Here is a 22,119-nt window from a genome sequence, read left to right on the forward strand (position 1 = left end):
GCCACTGAGTATTCCTCCACTGGGTCTGTTCACCTGTGAGTGTACTCTGCTATGTCACCTTTCATCCATTGTGCAGGCTCACAAAGCACACTGTTGTTAGTACTGCCCTTGGCCCCTCTGTAACCATGGGTATGCTGACTATCAGCCCTGGTGCTTCTCAGTCTTTGTTTTTCACAAAGCCACCAGCACAGGTCCGCTAAAGTCAGGTCCCAGGACTGCAGTTGTCACACACCTGGACCCACTGTGGGAGCTATGGAGGCATCTCAGACCCTGGCCCAGCCCAGCCCCCACGTGTACGTGCCCACAAAGCCCACAGCTGCTAAGGCCAGACCCGTCCCAGCCGTGGGAGCACCAGTTGTCCATTCAGATGTTCCACAGGCACTGCATTTACAAAGCCAGATGCGGAGGTGTGAATCTGCGGTTTGCACAGCCGTGGGCAAAGATTTCAGCTCTGCTTCCTAAATTGCACAGCCCCTTTCATCCTACCCCATTACTTGGAGATCTTTCTTGTCCTTTCAGATGTTTGAGGTCTTCTGCTAGTGTTCAGTAGGTGTTCTGTGAGAAATGTTCCATTTGTACATGTATTCTTGATGTATTTGTGGGAAGAGGTGAGTTCCATGTCCTACTACTCCACCACCTTGATTCCGATCCCCTATCCTTCAACTTCTTGAGGAGGTGCTGAGGATTTATTGTTCTGGATGTCACGATAAACTCTGGGATGAAGTTTAAATGGCTTTATCCTTTTGGTTGAAGGCAGGCAAATAACAGTGTTACATCATGGTGTCTTAGCTTTTTGTCAGTATCTCAGCTAGTTTCTCAGTATCTCCAACTTTATAATAAAGTAATTGATTTGCTTAGCATTTAAAAAGTTACCCTATCTACCATTTTATATCTGTACATAAAAATACAACACAAGCTGAATGCTATCATTTTTCCTTACCTATGGGTATATATGTTTGTTTCAAGAGTAGAATACAGCCTCATTGGTAAGAGTATCTCTTGTCTTATATTAAAATGAAAGTCATTCATTTTTAATTTTTTCTTCTCTACTTTTGTAAAATTATGGCATCTCCTGTTGGCCCTTTAACTATTTAGAGTATGGATGACTGCATTTTTTGGCATAAATTATTTTTAAATATGGAGCAATATCTGCACAGTCCTAGGGATACTGGTTATTATCTGATAAGTGGTCCTCTACTGATAGTGACCTGTAAACCCTAGATTTCAACAAGTCCACTATGTATTCCTCCACAAAAGTGAGGTGACTTCAGATCTGAGCAATTTAAGCTTCTTCCATCCCATCAGTAATTCTGTATAAACAAAAGCAATGCATAAAGGTTTTCCACTTTGTAACAATTTAAAAATCACACCAGTTAATTTTTTAAAATTTTATTCAGGGAGCAAAAAAAAAAAAAAACAGTAATCACTTTTTTACACCACGTTAGGATAAGAACACTTCATAATTGTCATCATCAAATTTACCAGGTATCAAAGAGTCTTGATTTAAGGTCACATGGCATCTCAGTCAATTGTCAGAGTTCAGTAGTTTTCACCCTGAAGGGTAGTAACACTACCATGTTAATTCAATCAGAAGATATTCCAAAAGAGAGCCATAAATTAGCCAGAGCTTATAGTAATAGAATGACTGGTATTAAAGAAGGCTAAACCTAAAGTATGATTATATTCCTGCTACTTCCTGTCTTTGCATTTAAGGATTACTTTTACCCTGCCAGTAGAAGTAGGAGTCCTGAAAAACTAGACTAGAGCCATTCCTTGGTGTTGCATGTGTGAATAAGGAAAAAAAAAATCCCAGGATCTTTTATATGTCTTGTGCAATTTGATATGAGGTGTTTAATATCAAATAATAACTTTGAAGAGGTTTTTACCTTACTTTTTGTTTTTTGGTACTTTCTGACATGTTCATTGAATCTCATCAAATCAAGCCTCATTGTAGAGAGCGTATCTTTAAATACTTACCATAGTTTCTGTTTTGTGCAGAGCAGCTGGAGGGGATGATGGGCCTTTTCAGTCCTAAAGCTAAATTCCCCACCATTGCCCTAAGCAGACCTTCACTTCTCCCCAAGAAAATTTCTTAAGAAATAAGACAGTTGCTTTTTTCCAGGTACAGGCAAGTATAGCTGAAAGTTGTTGTGACCTTCTAGTATTCAACTCATTGTCTCTACACTTCCACCTACAGTTTCTAAACTATCAGCACTTTGAATTGGCAGAGCTGCCCTTCCTGTCTCTGAAATACGTGCGTTCACATTGGCGCCATTGCTAATAAGGAGATTTAAACCTGAGGATGACTCATTGTTGATGACCCGTTTTATGTACCACTTCCTTCTTTCCAGCCACCAAAGCACACAAGAAGGAGCTAAACAAGCAAATGACTCTAAAGGAGAGTTGGGGTTCCTAAGCCCAGGTTTTATCACTGAACTAAAAAACCCACACACACCTTCTTCCCTCTTCCTTAGGATGAGAACATTTTAACTGACCTCTGCCCTTCTATCAACAATACAGTTGACCCTTGAACAACACCAGTTTGAACTGCCTGGATCCACTTATTGCAGATATTTTTCAGTAGTAAATACTGTAGTACTACACAATCTGTGGTTGATTGAATTCACAACTATGGAGGGCCCACTATAAGTTATACTCGGATTTTCAACAACAAGGAGGGTGGGCATCCCTAACCCCCTCCTTGTTCAAGGGCCAACTGCATTTGAAGACACTCAGAGGGACTTTATCTTCAAAGTTATCTTGAATGTTGTTTATTTTCATAACCTAAAGAGATCTTGTAAAACTCCAATGGGATATTATACTGAAGCTAAATGTTTTATAGAATCTTTCTTACTTGCCAGAAATGCTTGTTTTATGTATCGTTATGAAAGAATAATTGTCAGGCAAGTGCACTAAAAAATGTATTTATTGTTCTAGGATATTGAATCAGTCAACCCCAGGGACAAAAACATGGGTAATGTTTTCAAGTACTCATTTTACCTTCCCTTTGAAGAACAAGTTAATATTTTAAAATGCAAGTTAATCTTTCAGCTATTTTATTAACAGGTGCATTTTCAGTAGAAAGCATGATTTTTCAAAATATGTTAAGAAATTTTCATTAGTGATAGGCAATCAATCAGCTATCAAACTAAAGTTTGACCTTTTAGGAGCTATTGTAAGACCCAGGAGGATAATTAATTTAACACTGGAATAATTTGAACTTTAGCAATTTTTGGCAGAGCTCTTCTCTGTGATGGTGAGTATTCTGGAGTTTCAAAAAAAATTATAAATTTTATTATTATTATGTTGAATCTTTGGTAGATGCCTTTTTAAATAAGGAAAGAATCAAAACCTTTCCCTGGTGTGCTATTAAAGGAATTTCCCTCTCCATAGGCTTGTGTGTTAAGTTATTAAAGCTTGATCCCAAAGTGGTGTTTCAAAATCATTCTTAGAAGTGTTAGTAGGATCAACATCACCAGTGATCTAAAGTAAAAATATGTCACTTCTCTGAATTTTTCAAACACTGTGTGATAAATGATCTTGGGGAAAACGAGCTGCTTGAACTTCTTTTACATACTAGGGACCGACATGGCTTTCAGTGTATGTGCTATATTAGAGAAGAATACAACAGAGAAAGGCACTACATCTTAATTTACTTTTTTATTGAAGTAGAGTTGATTTACAACGTTGTGCTAATTTCTGCTGTACAACAGTCACTCAGTTATACACATATATACATTCTTTTTCATATTCTTTTTCATTATGGTTTATCACAGGTTATTGAATATAGTTCCCTGTACTATACAGTAGGGACCTGGTTGTTTATCCATTCTAAATGTAACAGTTTATATCTACTAGACTCAAACTCCCAGCCCATCCCTCTCCCTCCCCACCTCCCCCTTGGCAATCACAAGTCTGATGTCTATGTCTGTGAGTCTGTTTCTATTTTGTAGATAGGTTCATTTGTGCCATATTTTAGATTCCACATATATAGTGATATCATATGGTATTTCTCTTTCTCTGTCAGACTTCACTTAGTATGATAATCTCTAGTTGCATCCATGTTGCTGCAAATGGCATTATTTCGTTCGTTTTTATGGCTAAGTAATATTCCATTGTATATATATACCACATCTTCTTTATCCATTCCTCTATCGATGGACATTTAGGTTGTTTCCACGTCTTGGCTATTGCGAATAGTGCTGCTGTGAACATATGGGTGCATGTATCTTTTTGAATGTAGTTCTGTCTGGATATATGCCCAGGAATGGGATTGCTGGATCATACGGCAATTCTAGTTTTTTGAAGAACCTCCATACTCTTCTCTGTAGTGGTTGTACCAATTTACATTACCACCAACAGTGTAGGAGGCTTCCTTTTTCTTCACACCCTCTCCAGCATTTGTCATTTGTAGACTTTTTGGCCATTCTGACTGGTGTGGGGTGATACCTCATTGTAGTTTTAATTTGCATTTCTCTAATAATTAGTGATGTTGAGCATCTTTTCATGTGACTCTTGGTCATCTGTATGTTTTCTTTGGAGAAATGTCTATTTAGGAGTTCTGCCCATTTTTCAATTGAGTCGTTTTCTTTTTTTCTTTTTGGCTGCGTTGGGTCCTTGTTGCTGTGCGTGGGCTTTCTCTAGTTGCAGCAAGTGGGGGCTACTCTTCATTGCAGTGCACGGGCTTCTCATTGTGGTGGCTTCTCTTGTTGCGGAGCATGGGCTGTAGGCAAGTGGGCTCAGTAGTTGTGGCTCGTGGACTCTAGAGCATAGGCTCAGTAGCTGTGGTGAACGGGCTTATTTGCTCGCAGCCAGTGGGATCTTCCTGGACCAGAGATTGAACCTGTGTCCCCTGCATTGACAGGTGGATTCTTAACCACTGTGTCACCAGGGAAGTCCCTGGTTTTTTGATATTGGGTTGTATGAGCTGTTCGTATATTTTGGAGATTAAGCCCTTGTCGGTCACATTGTTTACAAATATTTTCTCCCATTCTGTAGGTTGTCTTTTTTTTTTTTTTTTTTTTTTTTACTGTTTCATTTGCTATGCAGGGACTGCATTTTAATTTGGCAGCATCTAAGACTCTCCAGGTGTTGGGATTCACCTATAGCTTATGCATTCTGATTGTCATTTGTCTGTTCACTTTGATCTGGCACAACGAGCATTAATACTTACTTATCTTTTCTAAGGACAAGGCCTCTCTCCCCCACTCCTCTCTCTCTTGCAACATCTAATTTGTTAGAAGGAAAGATGATAAACTAGCCAAGGAAAACCTAAACCTTTGACTTTAATGTATTGGCATCATAAACACCATGTTTTGTTGTGTTTTTTATTTAGTTTTTAGTTGTCTGAGCATCTTGAAGTGGCAAGTTAGTTATTTGCTTAGCTTTTTCTTAATAACATAAATGAAATGAGAGAAAAGTAACCAGGATACATTTTCTGACTTTGGTGAAAAGACTATGTATGACTCATCTTGTTAAAGGCATGCAGGGATCTTAATTTCAGAGAATAACATATGTTAGTCCCAACTGTTTCTATATCCATTGTGATCATGACAAGATTTGGAGAAAATGTTGTAAAAGCATATTTACTTTCATTCTATTCATTTTATGAAACAGAATAGTCCAGGAAATAGACACTGAGTGGACAATGACATCATGCCATTACTTAAATTACTATAACAATTAATGTGTTGGCAGGAACTTACCTTGCACCTTTCAGGGGTAAGCCAGCTTCATTTTGCATAACTCTAAAAGTTTTTTTTTTTAAAGTTACTTTTTTGAAACCCGATTCTATACATATCAAAACCTCTTATGATTTATTAAGAACCTGGGGAGGTATAAGACTTACATATAAGGAGTAATGGACTTTGAAGAAAAAGAGGTTTCTAAGTGGCTCTTGGGGTACAATTTAAAGGGTACAGTTAGGATCATGGAATGAGGGATATAGGCAATGGTTTCACTAATTACTTAATTTCAGATTCACTTGCTTCTCTAGTTTACAACAGAGGTAATCATTTAATACACAAGACTTTGGTGAGCTAGAGAACACTCAGCAAGAAATGGGCCAGCAGTGGGAAAAAATATCACTCAAGAATAAGCACAAATAAAAATCAACTTCCAAAGGCTCTTGATACCAGTGATTTTCCACTCCTGTTGGGATTTTGATTTCTTTCCAGAAGAATTGCAGCAGTGGCCTCCTGCCAGAGGAGAACAATATTCAGCTTATAGTGCCAACTGCCGCTTATAGCTATCTCTCCAGTGGTAGAAGCCCCTCAGATTTTTATATCTGCTGCTTATTAAAAAGCTCTTGACTTTCCCTTGGCTCACTGACTGAGGAACGCCTGGGAGCCTACATGCAACAGGTGATCCTGTTCCTGTCAAACAAATGCCATCACACTGTGGGTAGGTACAGAAGGCTAGCCTGAGTGGCCACTGATCCCATCCACCAATTCAGGCTAGCCTCTCATCAGTATACTGTAACTTATTTAGATTTTGCGGCAGGTGTCTGAAAGTCAACATAATAGGTGTAGATGCTTCCAAAGGCCATTCTTTTCCTTCATTCGTATCCAGCCATAAAAATCACTTGCTTTCATTGTCTATACACAGCCCAAAATATCAAGATAGCTATCACACAGCCCATACATTTCTGACCTTGTCCTCTCTGTCCTCTTCCTTTATGCTCCTTGTTTATCAGAATGTCTTCATAAGTGAAATGACTCTGGTAGAGAACCTTTACCTCATGTTTAAATTAGAAAGTAAGTAATGGAGTTTGCCATTTTCTTTTCATATCGTCCTTCACTTAAAGCAGTGACTTTGTGTTGGAATCACATGGAGAGCTTTAAACGATTCTAGTCACATTTAAGTTTAAAAAACACTGATTTAAAAGTTGCACCAGTTATAAAGTAAGAATAACGTTTTGCCTTATTTTGGTAACTAACCATATTCCTCAATTTTTAAACATTCATACTCTAAGAGTATTTGTTTTGCTTTGAAATACAGTGCTTCATATTGTGTCATGAATATGGAAGTGACCACAAGTAAGAATATATGTGATCTTACATATACAGAAAAGTATTATGAGATAAGGTAAAGGGTGGGAAATATACCAATGCTACTCTGAGTTCATAATTGAATAATCACTTACTCTGCCTTAATTGCCTCATCTCTAAAATCTGAACGTTAAACCAGGTAGGTCTAATACCTTCTGGCTTCTTTCTCTGATCCTATCATCAGTACCACTTCATTTCTGAGGATACTGATTTCTCCAGAGGATACTGATTTCTCCATAGAGCTAGGTGGAAGGGGATATTTAAACCCTCTGGAAACATTATATTTAAACAGTATCAACTTACTAATAAGGCCATGTTTCTATGATTGTAATTATCCAGTTGTAGCAAGACAGGGCAAGTGTATTTATTTTCTCACTTTCTCCTCAGTCTTGTCCCTCCTGCCATATTTGTTGCAAAAACTCATTCAGTGAGACCAAAAATTCCTTCTTTGGTTAGTAACTGAATGGCTAAATTACATTTATCAATTCAAATGGAGATGATTATAATTAATTATTTAATAAAACAAAAGTAAGTATGAAGAAAGATCATTTTCCTAGGTTGAGTTTTTTTAAGGTTAATAAAGATATGTAAAGGTTAGGCTAGATGTTTTCTTAAACTACAAACTGTTGTCATTTTTGAAATGTGTAAGCATTTGTTTGTATAAGTAATATGTATTCATTGTAGAAAATGTGGACTCTTCAGGAAAGCACAAAGAACTAAATAACTTACTGGTATTCCAACCACTGAGAGAGATGCTCTTTTCACAGCTGGGCTTATTTCTGTGCTTCACAAATATGAATTCCTTGTAAAAAATAAAATTAGGAGCAAATTATGTATACAAGTTTCTGACTTGCTTGTTTAAATATCATATTGTCTTTAAATATTATAGATATAAAAATATATTCATAATATATTAAGGAAATGCTACAAGTAATAACCATTCCCTCAAACTTAGATATTTAAGATGTAGACCACATTTTTAAGGGGCAGAGTTGCTATTATAACTCATGATTTTTAGACCTATTGGGAATGAGGGAAACCAGGTTACCTTGTGCAAATTTGAGACTCTTGGATGGCTATACAGTGAGCATCCTAACCATCTTAGCTAACATAAAAGGGATGCTATTTAAAAGTAGTTTAAAAGGATTCCAGTCTGTTGAAAGATCCCCAAATATTGTAAAGTCTCATTGTTTGCAGCCCTCTTCTGTAGGTCCTGCCTGTGCCCCATTGTTGTCTGACTACTGAGACGGCTAGGCAATCTTGATTGTCTGTGGTCCTCCCAAGGTTGAGATTCTGTCTGGAGATCTGGACTTCCTTGCCTGGGCCCTCCTGTAGGTGCCCCAGCCTTGCCTCCTGACCCTGCATGTAGTCACTGGTCTTTCAACAAAGAAGACCCCATACCTCACAACTTGGAATGCATGCACCTTGATCATGGAGCAGGAAGGCTTTAATCTCTGGGGCACCATACAGTGTCACACGACTCTTCCTAAGAGATCAGCACAATAGCCTATAATTCAAAAAAGGACCACTGTTGAGTTTTTCAAAATAAAGGTAGCCCATTACTTTCTTCATGCTGGTAAACCTCTGGAATAGTAAGGCTGTTATCCCTGACCTTCAGCACTTCACGTATGTCTGTTGTCCAGATTGAGATCACTGTGATCCTTTCTGTTCTGCATGTGGACACGTTTGAAGTTGTGCACATAATGCATCAGTTTCCATTCCTGGCTTTTCACAGTTGATTGTCCTGAAGACCTGCTGGTCTTATCTGCACAGAAGATTATAGAATATTATTTTTAGAGAAAAATGATTTCCTCTCTGTGCATTTATGCTAATCACTAATTTGTATATCCATGTATAACTGATTTGCTCTATTTTTAAGTCCCTGAAAGTTCAGCAAGTTGCTGTTTTACCATTTATTTCTTATGATTAAAATGTGTTTGATACAAACACATGTGTTCTTAGTTCACCTATTTTAAGTTTTTTACCATCAAGATAAAGGCATGTTACTTGTTCGTATTGGCCATGCGGTTTCTGTCATATTGATGGAAGACACTGATAACTATCTGAAGATTAAAAACTATAGTAATGTACTTAAGTACAAAACATTGTTTAATGTGCTTGAGACCAAAAATAATAACTCTTCGGGGTTCTTTTCCCTCCTGGTTTTCAGGGTGCTGGTTGCACAGCCCTGGTGGTAGCTGTGGTCGCAAGGAAGCTGGAACTTACCAAAGCAGAAAAGCACGTGCACAACTTCATGATGGACACCCAACTGACAAAAAGAGTAAGTTACCACCCTTGTATCTCCAAGGGGAATATTAGTGTTTTTTCTTTGGTTTAAATTTTCATTTTATTTTATGTTGGAGTATATAGTTGATTTACAAAGTTGTGTTAGTTTCAGGTGTTCAGCAAAGTGATTTAGTTATACATACACATATATCTATTCTTTTTCAGATTCTTTTCCTACATAGGTTATTACAAAATAATGAGTAGAGTTCCCTGTGCTATACAGTAGGTCCTTGTTGTTTATCTGTTTTATACATAGTAGTGTGTATATGTTAATCTCAAACCCTTAATTTATCCCCTCCCACACCTTTCCCCTTTGGTAACCATAAGTTTGTTTTCGAAGTCTGTAAGTCTGTTTCTGTTTTGTACATAAATTCATTTGTATCGGGGCTTCCCTGGTGGTGCAGTGGTTGAGAGTCCGCCTGCCGATGCAGGGGACATGGGTTCGTGCCCCAGTCCGGGAGGATCCCACATGCCGCGGAGCGGCTGGGCCCGTGAGCCATGGCCGCTGAACCTGCGTGTCCAGAGCCTGTGCTCCACAGCGGGAGAGGCCACAGCAGTGGGAGGCCCGCGTACCGCAAAGAAAAAAAAATCATTTGTATCATCTTTTTAGATTCCACGTATGTGATATCATATGGTATTTGTCTTTGACTTACTTCACTCAGTATGAGAATCTCTAGGTCCATCCATGTTCCTGCAAATGGCATTATTTCATTCTTATGGCTGAATAATATTTCATTGTATATATGTACCACATCATCTTTATCCATTCGTCTGTAGATGGACATTTAGGTTGCTTCCATGTCTTGGCTATTGTAAACAGTGCTGAAATGAACATTGGGGTGCATGTATCCTTTCGAACCATGGTTTTCTCCAGATATAGGCCTAGGAGTGGGATTGCTGGATCTTATGATAGCTCTATTTTTAGCTTTTTAAGGAACCTCCATATTGTTCTCCACAGGGCTGCACCAATTCACATTCTCACCAACGGTGTAGGAGGGTTCCGTTTCCTCCACACTGTCTCCAGCATTTGTTGTTTGTAGATTTTCTGATGATGCCCATTCTGACTGGTGTGATACCTCATTGTAGTTTTGATTTGCATTTCTCTAATACTTAGTGATGTTGAGCACCTTTTCATGTGCCTCCTGGCCATCTGTATGTCTTCTTTGGAGAAATGTCTATTTAGGTCTTCTGCCCATTTTTTGATTGGTTTTTTGTTGTTGAGTTGTATGAGCTGTTTGTATATTTTGGAGTTTAAGACCTTGTCAGTCGCATCATTTGCAAATATTTCCTCCCATTCTGTGTGTTGTCTTTTCATTTTGTTTTTGGTTTCCTTTGCTGTGAAAAAGCTTTCAAGTGTAATTAGGCCCATTTGTTTATTTTGTTTTCATTTTCGTTACTCTAGGAGGTGGAGCCTAAAAGATATTGCTGCAATTTATGTCAAGGAGTGTTCTACGTTTTCCTGGAAGACTTTTATGGTATTTGGTCTTGCCTTTAGGTCTTTAATCCATTTTGAGTTTGTTTTTGTGTACAGTGTTACAGAATGTTCTAATTTCAGTCTTCTACATGTAGCTGTCCGGTTTTCCCAGCACCACTTATTGAAGAGACTGTCTTTTCTCTGTTGTATATTCTTGCCTCCTTATTGTAGATTAATTGAACCTAGGTGTGTGGGTTTATTTCTGGGCTTTCTATCCTGTTCTGTTGATCTATATTTCTGTTTTTGTGCCAGTACCATACTGTCTTGATTACTGTAGCTTTGTAGTATAGTCTGATGGCAGGGAGGCTGATTCCACTAGCTCCATTTTTCTTTCTCAAGATTGCTATGGCTATTCAGGTTCTTTTGTGTTTCCAAACAAATTTTAAGACTTTTTGTTCTAGAACTGCAGAAAATTGGGAATTTAAAAGGGATTGCATTGAGTCTGTAGATTACCTTGGGTAGTATAGTGATTTTGACAGTAATTGATTCTTCTAATCCAGGTACATGGTATATTTTTGCAGCTGTTTCTGTCCTCTTCAATTTCTTTCATCAGTGTCTTATAGTTTTCTGAGTACAGGTTTTTTACCTCCTTAGGTAGGTTTATCCTAGGTATTTTATTCTTTTTGATGCAATGGTTAATGGGATTGTTTCCTTAATTTCTCTTTCTGACCTTCAGTTGTTTGTTAGTGTATAGGAATGCAAGAGATTTCTGTGTATTAATTTTGTATCCTGAAACTTTACCAAATTCATTGATGAACTCTAGTAGTCTTCTGGTATCATCCTTAGGATTTTCTGTGTATAGTGTCATGTCATATCATGTTTACTTCTTTTCCAGTTTGGATTCCTTTAATTTCTTTTTCTTCTCTAATTGCTATGGCTAGGACTTCCAAAACTATGTTGAATAAAAGTCGTGAGAGTGGACACGCTTGTCTTGTTCCTGATCTTAGAAGAAATGCTTTCAGCTTTTCACCATCGGGTATGATATTAACTGTAGGTTTGTCATATATGGTCCTTATGTTGAGGTATATTCCCTCTTGACACACTTTCTGGTGAGTTTTTATCATAAATCGGTGTTGAATTTTGTCAAAAGCTTTTTCTACATTTACTGAGATGATCATTTGGTTTTTATTCTTCAGTTTGTTAATGTGGTGTATCACACTGATTGATTTGCAAATATTGAAAAATCCTTGCATCCCTGGGATAAATCCCTCTTGATCATGGTGTATGATCCTTTTAATGTACTGTTGGATTCAGTTTGCTAGTATTTTGTTGAGGATTTTTGCATGTATGTTCATCAGTGATACTGGCCTGTAAGTTTCTTATTTTGTGGCATGTTTGTCTGGTATCAGGGTGATTATGGCCTCATAGAATGAGTTTGGAAGTGTTCCTTCCTCTGCAATTTTTCAAAATAGTTTCAAAAGGATAGGTGTTAACTCATCTCTTGATGTTTGATAGAATTCACCTGTGAATCCATCTGGTCCTGGACTTTCGTTTGTTGGGCATTCTTTAATCACAGTTTCAATTTCAGTGCTTGTGACTGGTCTGTTCATATTTTCTATTGCTTCCTGGTTCGGTCTTGGGAGATTGTACCTTTCCAAGAATCTTTCCATTTCTTTGAGGTTGTCCACTTTATTAGCATATAGTTGCTTGTAGTAGTCTTATGATCCTTTGTATTTCTTTGGTGTCAGTTGTAACTTTTCCATTTTCATTTCAATCATTTCATTTATTGATGTGAGCCCTCTCTCTCTTTTTCTTGATGAGTCTGAATAAAGGTTTATCAACTTTGTTTATCTTTTCCAAGAACCAGCTTTGAGTTTTATTAATCTGTGCTATTGTTTTCTTTGTTTCTATTTCTTTGTTTCTATTTTATTTCTGCTCTGATCTTTATGATTTCTTTCCTTCTGCTAACTTTGGGTTTTGTTTTTTCTTTCTCTAGTTGCTTTAGGTGTAAGGTTAGGTTGTTTGTATGGGATTTTTCTTGCTTCCTGAGGTAAGATTGTATTGCTATAAACTTCCCTGTTAAAGGTGTCCCATAGCTTTTGTATCATCATGTTTTAATTTGTCTCTAGGTATTTTTTTCATTTCCTCTTTGATTTCTTCAGTGATCCATTGGTTGTTTAGTAACACATTGTTTAGCTTCCACATGTTTGTGTTTTTTATAGTTTTTTCTTTCCCCCTTGTAGTTGATTTCTAATCTCATAGCCTTGTGGTCGGAAAAGATGCTTGGTATGATTTCAGTTTTCTTGAATTTATCAATGCTGGGTTTATGGCCCAGTTTGTGATCTATCCTGGAGAGTGTTCCATGTGCACTTGAGAAGAAAGTGTATTCTGCACTTTTTGGATGGAATGCTCTATAAATATCAATTAAGTCCATCTGATATAATATGCCATTTAAGACCTGTGCTTCCTTAATGATTTTCTGTCTGGATGATCTGTCCATTGCTGAAAGTGGGGTGTTAAAGTCCCCCACTATTATTGTGTTACTGTCGATTTCTCCTTTTATGGCTGTTAGCATTTGCCTTGTGTATTGAGATGCTCCTATGTTGGGTGCATATATATTTATAATTGTTATATCTTCTTGGATTGATCCCTTGATCATTATGTAGTGTCCTTCCTTGTCTCTTGTGACAGTCTTTTATTTTAAAGTCTATTTTGTCTGATACGAGAATTGCTACTCCAGCTTTCTTTTGATTTCCATTTGCATGGAATATCTTTTTCCATCCCCTCACTTTCAGTCTGTATGTGTCCCTAGATCTGAAGTGAGTCTCTTGTAGACAGCATATAGATGGGTCTTGTTTTTGTATCCATTCAGCCAGTCTGTGTCTTTTGGTTGGAGCATCTAATCCATTTATATTTAAGGTTATGTTACCAATATGTATGTTCCTGTTGCCATTTTCTTAATTGTTTTGGGATTATTTTCATGGGTCTTTTTTCTTCCTTTCCCCTTTTGTTCTCTTCTCTTCTGATTTGATGACTATCTATCTTTAGTGTTGTTTGGATTTCTTTTTTGTGTGTATATCTGTTGTTGGTTTTTGGTTTGTGGGTACCATGAAGTCTTGATAAAGCAGTCTATAAGATTGTTTTAAGTTGCTGGTCTCTTTCAGTTTCAAATGCATTTCCAGTATCCTGCATTTGAACACTCCTCACAATTGCTGGTTTTGATATCATATTTGTGTGTGGATTATTTCCTACCTTTACTGTACATTTACCTTTACTGATGAGCTTTCCCATTTGTAATTTTCTTGTTTCTAGTTGTGTCCTTTTCTTTCCCACCTAGAGTTCTTTTAGCATTTGTTGTAAAGGTGGTCTGGTGGTGCTGAATTCTCTTAGCTTTTGCTTGTTTGCAAAGCTTTTCGTTTCTCCATTGAATCTGAATGAGAGCCTTGCTGGGTAGAATATTCTTGATTGTAGCTTTTTCCCTTTCATCACTTTGAATATATCATGACTCTCCCTGCAGAGTTTCTGTGAAGAAATCAGCTGATAACCTTATGGGGATTCCCTTCTTGCTTTTAATATTTTCTCTTTGTCTTTAATTTTTGTCAATTCGATTACGATGTGTCTTGGTGTGTTTCTCCTTGGGTTTATCCTATATGGGACTCTCTGCACTTCCTGGACTTCAGTGAGTGTTTCCTTTCCTATGTTAAGGAGGTTTTCAGCTATTATCTCTTCAAATATTTTCTCAGGGTCTTTCTCTCTCTCTTCTCCTCCTGGGACCCCTATAAGGTGAATGTTGGTGCATTTACTGTTGTTCTGAGACAGTCCTCATTTCTTTTCATTACTTTTTCTTTACTCTGCTTTGACACAGTGATTTCCACCATCTGTCTGTCTTCCAGCTCACTTAATCTGTTCTTCTGCCTGATTTATTCAGCTACTGATGCCTTCTAATGTATTTTTTCATTTTAGTAATTGTATTATTCATCTCTGGTTATTTGTTCTTTGTTTATCTAGATCTTTGTTAAACATTTCCTGTATGTATCTTTTAGGTTTGTGCCTCCACTCTTTTTCCATGATCTTGGATCATCTTTACTACCGTTATTCCGAATTCTTTTTCAAGTAGCTTGCCTATCTCCACTTAGTTGTTCTTTTGGGGTTTTATCTTGTTCCTTTGTCTGGAACGTAGTCCTCTGCCATCTCAGTTTGTCTAACTTTCTGTGTTTGCAGTCCCACAGGCTGCAGGATTATGGTTCCTCTTGCTTCTGGTGTCTGCCCACTGGTGTGTGGTGCTGGGTCTTGTCCCTCTGGTGGGCAGGGCCATATCAAGGGGTGTGTTTTTAGGCAGCTGTGCACTCAGGAAGCTTTTAAGCAGCCTGTCTGCTGTTGGGTGGTGCTGTGTTATTGCCCTAAGGTGTCCCAGCACTGGAGCCTTCAGGCTGTTGGGTGGGGCAAGGTCTTGGCATCAAAAGTGGCAGCCTCCAAGACAGCTCCCACCTATGAGTGCTCCCCAGTACCTCCGCCACCAGTGTCCTTTTCCCTGCAGCGAGCCACAGCTGCCCCTCCACCTCCCCAGGAGACCCTCCAAGAGCAGCAGGTAGGTCTGATCTAGGCTCTAATGAAGTCACTGCTTTTTCCCCTGGGTTTCAGTGTGCATGAGACCTTGTGTGCGTCCTCCAAGACTGGCAGTTCTGCTTCCCCCAGTCCTGTGGATTTCCTGCGATTAGGTCCCACTGACCTTCAAAGCCAAATGCTCTGGGGGCTCCTCCTCCTGATGCCAGTCCTGCAGACTGGGGAGCCTGATGTGGGGCTCAGAACCTCTGTGATATATTTATGTGGGAGAACCTCTGCAATATAATTATTTTCCACTTTGTGGGTCACCGACCCAGTGGGTATGGGATTTGATTGTATGGCAAATGCATCCCTCTTACCATCTTGTTGTGGCTTCTTCTTTATCTTTGGAAGTAGAATATCTTTTTTGGTAGGTTCCAGTCCTTTTGTATTGATGGTTGTTCAGCAGTTAGTTGTGGTTTTGGTGTTTTTGTGAGAGGAGCTGAGCTCAGGTCCTTCTACCCCACCATCTTGTCCGGGGCTCCTGTTTTCTCTCAGTGTTGGGCAATAATAGTTTTTACTTTGATCTCTGAAGCTGAAATGATATGGTTTAAAGTTAAGGCATTCTTGGAGTCAGTTCCATTTTTTAACATTGAGAATAAACTCTTCCTAACTTTAGGTCAGTCAGGAAGTAATTGGAAAACCTTGGTATTTACTCAAGTATAAAAATAAACCACATAAAGCTAAAATAGGCACACTTAACATTTAAGTTTGCAGCATGCAAGAGGAGACCAATATTGGATTGAGTAGGAAGGAATATACCATCAGTGTATTATAAAAATTTTATGGGAAGGAGATTCAACTGATATTTTACTGAGCTTCTGTGAGACAGTCACTGTTCTAAAGACTGGGGTTGCAAAGACAAAGAAAAAAAACCCACTACCTTTGGGACCCCAAGGTAGGGATAGAAAGATGTTGAAAATGGTATGGCATCCAGACAGGAGAAAACAGTCATCACAGGTTTTACACAGCCCTCTCTCTGTGCCAGCTGCTGCTCTAAGCATGTCACCTTAGAGCAGTGGCTGGCACACTTGTTTTATCCTTACAACTTCCTGAGTGAAGTGCTAGGATCATAGCCATTATACCAATGTGGAAGCCAAGACCCAGAGGCTAGGTATCCCATGTAAAAAGAAACAGATTCGTATCACGCTAAATTTTTAGCCTCTCTTCATAGTCACTTGAGACACCAAAATAACAAGGTCAAAAATAACAAAATTATTTTACAGCAGTCATCTTGCTATATAATCACTCCTCAACATGGAATCTGATCGGTCTGCCATTGAAATAACAAAATATGTTGTCATAATTTACCCATAAAAGAATCAAGAGAGGTCTCAAGCAGCATTCTAATTGTAGTGTTTTTACTCACTCTACATCTTATCTATCAGACACTATTTTGAGACTTCATTGCAGTTAGTAGGTCCACACAATTCTAGATGATCAAAGACACTTAGTTGCCACCATGCTTTCAACCTGGATTTACCACTTGGGAATGTCTTCTACTTTACACAGGTTTCTCTCATTTTCTTCAGTTCCTGAATTCATTCTTTAAATTCGTGAACATTTCTAAATGTTACAGGGAAGCACACAGAGGGTGGAAGGAGAGAGGTAAAAGAGCTGATTGGAAGGTTGGGGTTCTTGTAACCTTCAAAGATATCATAGGAAATGAAAATACGTGCACATTACATTATTAGTCCACATCTAATCCAAAATTGTAGCACATGTTTCGTGTATCTTAAGGATCAGAAGTTGTGCAATATCAAAAAAAACTCTTCCATAAAGTCCCTTGTATAATCCAAATAATTTTATCATGAAGATTGTTTTCACAGGAATTAAGTTAATGCCACACTTCAGATACTATGTAGAAAAATACCTTAAAACACCGTATAATCCATATATACCCATGTACTCATAACTCTTTTCAATAGGAAAAAAAAAACTTGTGACAGAATCCACATAATGAAAACATTTTAAAAAACAACTTAGCATATTTAGACAGATTTCCCCATGTTTGAGAAGGAAAAACAGTAATTCCTTTACATTTACTTTGGGATATTGATATTCCATATCTTTATTATTGAAACATTTTAGCAGTTGGAAAAGACAAGGGCTTTGATTTAAAAATCTACCATTTAACATTGTTGTATACTGCTTTTGCTGAGGATGTATGTGAGAATCACAGAAGTCTCCCAGTTTCTTTCAGGAGATACTCCAGGTTGATTTTACAGTTTAGCTACTTTAGCTGAGGGTCCCTCAACCTCAGCACTATTGGCCTTTGGGGCTGGATATTTGTTGTATGGGACTTTCTTGTGCATTGTGGCATGTATAGCAGCATCCTTGGCCTCCACTCACTAGAAGCTAGATGCCAGCAGCACTTCCTCTAACTTGTGACAACAAAATTGCCTCTAGACTTTGCCACGTCTCCTAAAGGGACAAAACCTCTACAGTGAGAACCACTGCTTTTGCTTGTTATTCCCCAAAGATTTGGAGACAGGGACAAGTCCCCTTAACAGATACTCTTTGACCATCCCGAGTTGATTGTCATCTTCTTCCTGGGAATAATGTATTCATTTCACAAAAATATACTTGGACCTAATGTAGTCAGGGTTCTGAGTTAACTGCTATATTCCAGGGATCAGATAATTTTAAGCTTTTATAATGCTGTTCCTTCAGTAAATCAGATGAAATTTCTGTTTCTACCTGCTTGGCAGAAAAATGCACTTGTGCTCTTGCTAATATTGCTCTTGGGTCCCCTTTAGGGAAATATGGATTCAGGATCTAGATCTATGGATCTAGATGACCTTCCTTTAGTTTTTGTGACTAGAACTCATTTCCCTAGTCATCAGGTTTTCTGATGTTACTGCTTTTCTGTCATAAGTTCTTGTATACATTTGATAAACTCCCTGTAGATAATGTTGAATTAGTAGTCATATTGTTGGTAGAAAGCTTTTTCAGTAAAAAGTACTGTTCTAGTTTCAAAATTCACATTCTCCATCATGCTTATGATGCTTTATTAATTCTATTATCTCACTACTATTGCTTAAAAGTGCAGCTACTTTGAAGTATTTCTTGCGAACAGAGTCTCTAATAGGTCTGAGAAAGACACTCGAGCAGGCTTGCTGACAGGTCTTATTTTTACAGGCAAAATGTCACTAAGTACAAAAGCAAACGTTAAAATGGCATTAAAATCAAACATAAATTTCTAGTTTATGATTCCCATTCCATTATTATACTCAATATAACATATGAAAATAATAGCCCTTTTATGGTTCTCTCTATTATTTTATACAAAGTTATCAATTAATGAGTGTCATTGATTCCATTTAGTTATTTATGGAATTTTTAAATAAAAAAATCTAAAATACTGAATGATCGATTAAAAATTATTATAATAACCAAGAATAAACAAGGACCTAAAAGCCATACATAGTTACTAAGATGACAGATTAAAAATGAAAATATCCCCTGAAATACTACATCAAAGTTTTTTGATGGTCAAAAGGGATAATGGTCACAGACATTCTGAAATCTTAATATGACTTTTTTAACATTCATATTGCTTTTCTTTAAATGATAGATTCTTCTTCCAGGAAGAAATGGAAGCCTTCCAGTGTGTATTTTAACTAAACTGAACAATTTCCATGAAAAATTATCCACCATGTACAAAGTTTGAGGAACAATTTTATACAGAAATCATTTCTCTGTGGGACTACATTAACCACATAAAATACTATGTTTGAAAGTAGAACACACAATTCACTGGGCACTAGCATTAATGGAGGATTGTCCTATGTAATTCCAAAAGTTTACATGACACTCTGCAATTCAAAAATGGCCAATAGGTCCATGTAACCTAAATAATCTAAGGATTTCAAAAATCAAAGCATAATAGCACTAACTTATCAGTAGGCTTAGTAAGACAGAACCAGCTATTTAATAGATTTGTAGCATATGACCTTACAGATGCAATGTGTTTACCATGCTAAAGCTTTAGGAAATATATTATTATTACTATTCATTCAGGTTTGAACCAAAAAGAAATCTTGGAGTTTGGCCCTCTGGCTACTTTCATTTTGGAAAGAAACTTGAAAACAAGCAATTCTGAGAACCCAGGCATAATTTTTGAAGTCGCTAGATGTACCATGAAGGATAATTATACATATTAATGTCCACTGTGGGTGTTTCCAATCCTGTTAAGAATTCTCAATAAGATCCATAATAAGAACACTATTATGTAATTATATGTAATTATGTAATTTTGTTTCTTGCATATCTCTTAACAAGTGAACAGAAATTCTAGAGGATTTACTGTGTGTAGCTTTTATATCCTGCTTGGCTACATATCCCAGTGGGTTAAAATACAAATGCATGGATCCCTTGACCTTGCCTTGTTCTATTCACCCCACCGCAGATACCTGGTCTCAAGGAGAACTGGGCTGGCAAGAAAGGTTGGTGCCCTGAGCACATCCAGCCCCACTGCTGCAGGGGCAGTGAGAGCACATGATGTCCTACTAAGCTGCACAGGCTTAGTGGCCTTGACTTTGTCCTCCAGGCATCCTGGAGGCATCACCCACAGCATATAGAGCAACATTTTACTATAATTATCAGAATGAGAGGCAAGAAACTCTCCTGCCTCAAAAAAGCCTCTGAAGGGAGAGGCAAGAGGAAGAAAAAGAAAGTAGTAAAAAGCAAAGGAAATCTATAAACAAAGTAGCCTGCTAAATAACTCTCTAATTGTATGTATCATATAGGGTTGAACGAAGCAAACATTCAGTTAACAGTCAATCAGCTTTAAGAGCCTTTGTGGTTTATAAAGTATTGTTTCACATAAAAAATATATTTTACCTTACTACTGATAGCTTTAATATTTACCTAGGAGCCAGCAATATAACATTTCATGTCCTTTATACCTATGAAAGTGGGTTGAAGGCATCTAGTGACTATTACTACTTTTAATAGTATAAATGGCTTATAGGGCCTTTGTTTTCTCAAATTATTACTAAAATTTCTGATTATTTTATACCTTTCAAAATTTTTCTGATAAAAGACTTGCATTTGAGTTGACCACTATTTTTTTTAATTTTTAGTTTATATTGGAGTATAGTTGATTGCAATGTTGTGTTAGTTTCAGATGTACAGCAAAGTGATTCAGTTATACATATACATGTATCTATTCTTTTTCAAATTATTTTCCCACTTAGGTCATTACAGACTATTGAGCAGAGTTCCCTGTGCTATAGTAGGTCCTTGTTGGTTATCTATCAATATTTTAAATATAGCAGTGTGTACATGTCTATTAGTGAGGTAGAACAAATGTTCTTATTTTCCTTTTTCCCTGTGTGAGTGTGTCTTTGGGGGTACAGGAAATGGAGAGAGGAAGAGAAGGTTCCTGTTAAGAAAGGGCCCACCTTTCACTTTCCTTGTTCTGTGAAGTAGAGGAAATAAGTTATATTTCATAGTGGCACTGGGACATTAATTGGCAACATATAATACAGCTACTAATTATTGAGAGATATCTGTGAATCCCTCGTGCCAACTCTCAGGGTATCTAGCAAGTGATAGAGACTCAATACATTTGTTGAAAAATGGAAATGCTCTGACCCCTTTAGATCCTAGGTCTCGTCTTTAAACCTGTACACCCTTCGTATCAGGAGGGTCCTTTGGTTGATAAAATATGCATCTATGGTTATGATTAGAAGTTTTTATGATACAAATTACTATGGTGCCAAATTTAACACCATAGACATTTATTTAGTACCAGCTATGCCAAAGGCACTGAGCTAGGGAGAAACAATGACGTAACCTCTAAAACTTTGTAAATGCCCTGGAAAGTGGAGCAGGGGCTCCAGAGTTACATTGTTACATGACTATAGAGCAGGGTTCTTAACTGCAAATAAACTTTCATCTCAATGATCACAAATGCACAGACCTACTTCTCCTCTCCCCCGTTTTTCCTGTAAGTTTGGATTAGCATTTTCATGTAACAATTCCCATCCTTCAAACCTGTAAAACACTGAGGTGTTTCCACCCTGTCTTCTGTTCCCTTTCAACTCTATGAGGAACCGAGGAGGAAAAAAATCTACTATTATCAGTAGAGGATAAGTTTTTCTATGTTTGGATATATTGTTTTGTTTCTGCTGTATTGAAAAGTAGCAGTTAAATAAGATGCTTTGAGAGATTTATTCCTGTATTTGAAAGGGAGTTAGTTAGTTAGAAAGGGGATGTTTCGCCATAAATGGATATATTTCACAGTTCTTAAAAGCAGCTGTAGGGATTTCATTTTCAGATGTGGAGTCAATTATTTTTCAGCCTGTCATCTACATTGCATGTTTAGTGAATACAAATCCTACAATATAAGGTCCAGGGGTTATCGCCCACCACAGTACACTCTGAAATTGAGGTTCCCTACTCCCTTCCAGTCATTCCCCCACCATCCCAAAGAAAAAGAATCATTTAAAATACATTAAGGACAAGCATTGGATCACCTTTGAAAATTTTATAGACTTTAGATGAGAATCCAAACCAAAATTAATTGCTGTGTTCTATTCCAAACACTGCTATGTTCAACTGCTGTGTTCTTGTCTCATCACTTCTTTCCCAGTTTTCTCGCTGCCTCACTGGTCTGTGTTCTAGGTTCTTACTCTGTGTCTTGAGCTGATAAAACCAGGGAGGGAGGATATACCAGGGCCCTTACCAGTCCTCCAGGCAGTACATCTGCTCAGAGAGCTGAGACTTCCAGTAGCCAGCCCTTCTCCTTGCTAGCAGGGA

General features: G+C 37.7%; 1 protein-coding gene across 1 annotated transcript in view; it reads left to right on the forward strand.

Moving 5' to 3' along the window:
- The window catches only part of KCNN2 (potassium calcium-activated channel subfamily N member 2), a 185,767-nt gene that overhangs the window by 150,375 nt on the left and 13,273 nt on the right, over positions 1-22,119 (forward strand). The window contains exon 6 of the mRNA XM_060091854.1: positions 9,220-9,330. Within this exon, the coding sequence (XP_059947837.1) occupies positions 9,220-9,330 (111 nt within the window). The remainder of the gene's footprint in view (positions 1-9,219; positions 9,331-22,119) is intronic.

This window comes from Mesoplodon densirostris, chromosome 3 (genome assembly GCF_025265405.1).
Source record: "Mesoplodon densirostris isolate mMesDen1 chromosome 3, mMesDen1 primary haplotype, whole genome shotgun sequence".
NCBI lineage: Eukaryota > Metazoa > Chordata > Mammalia > Artiodactyla > Ziphiidae > Mesoplodon > Mesoplodon densirostris.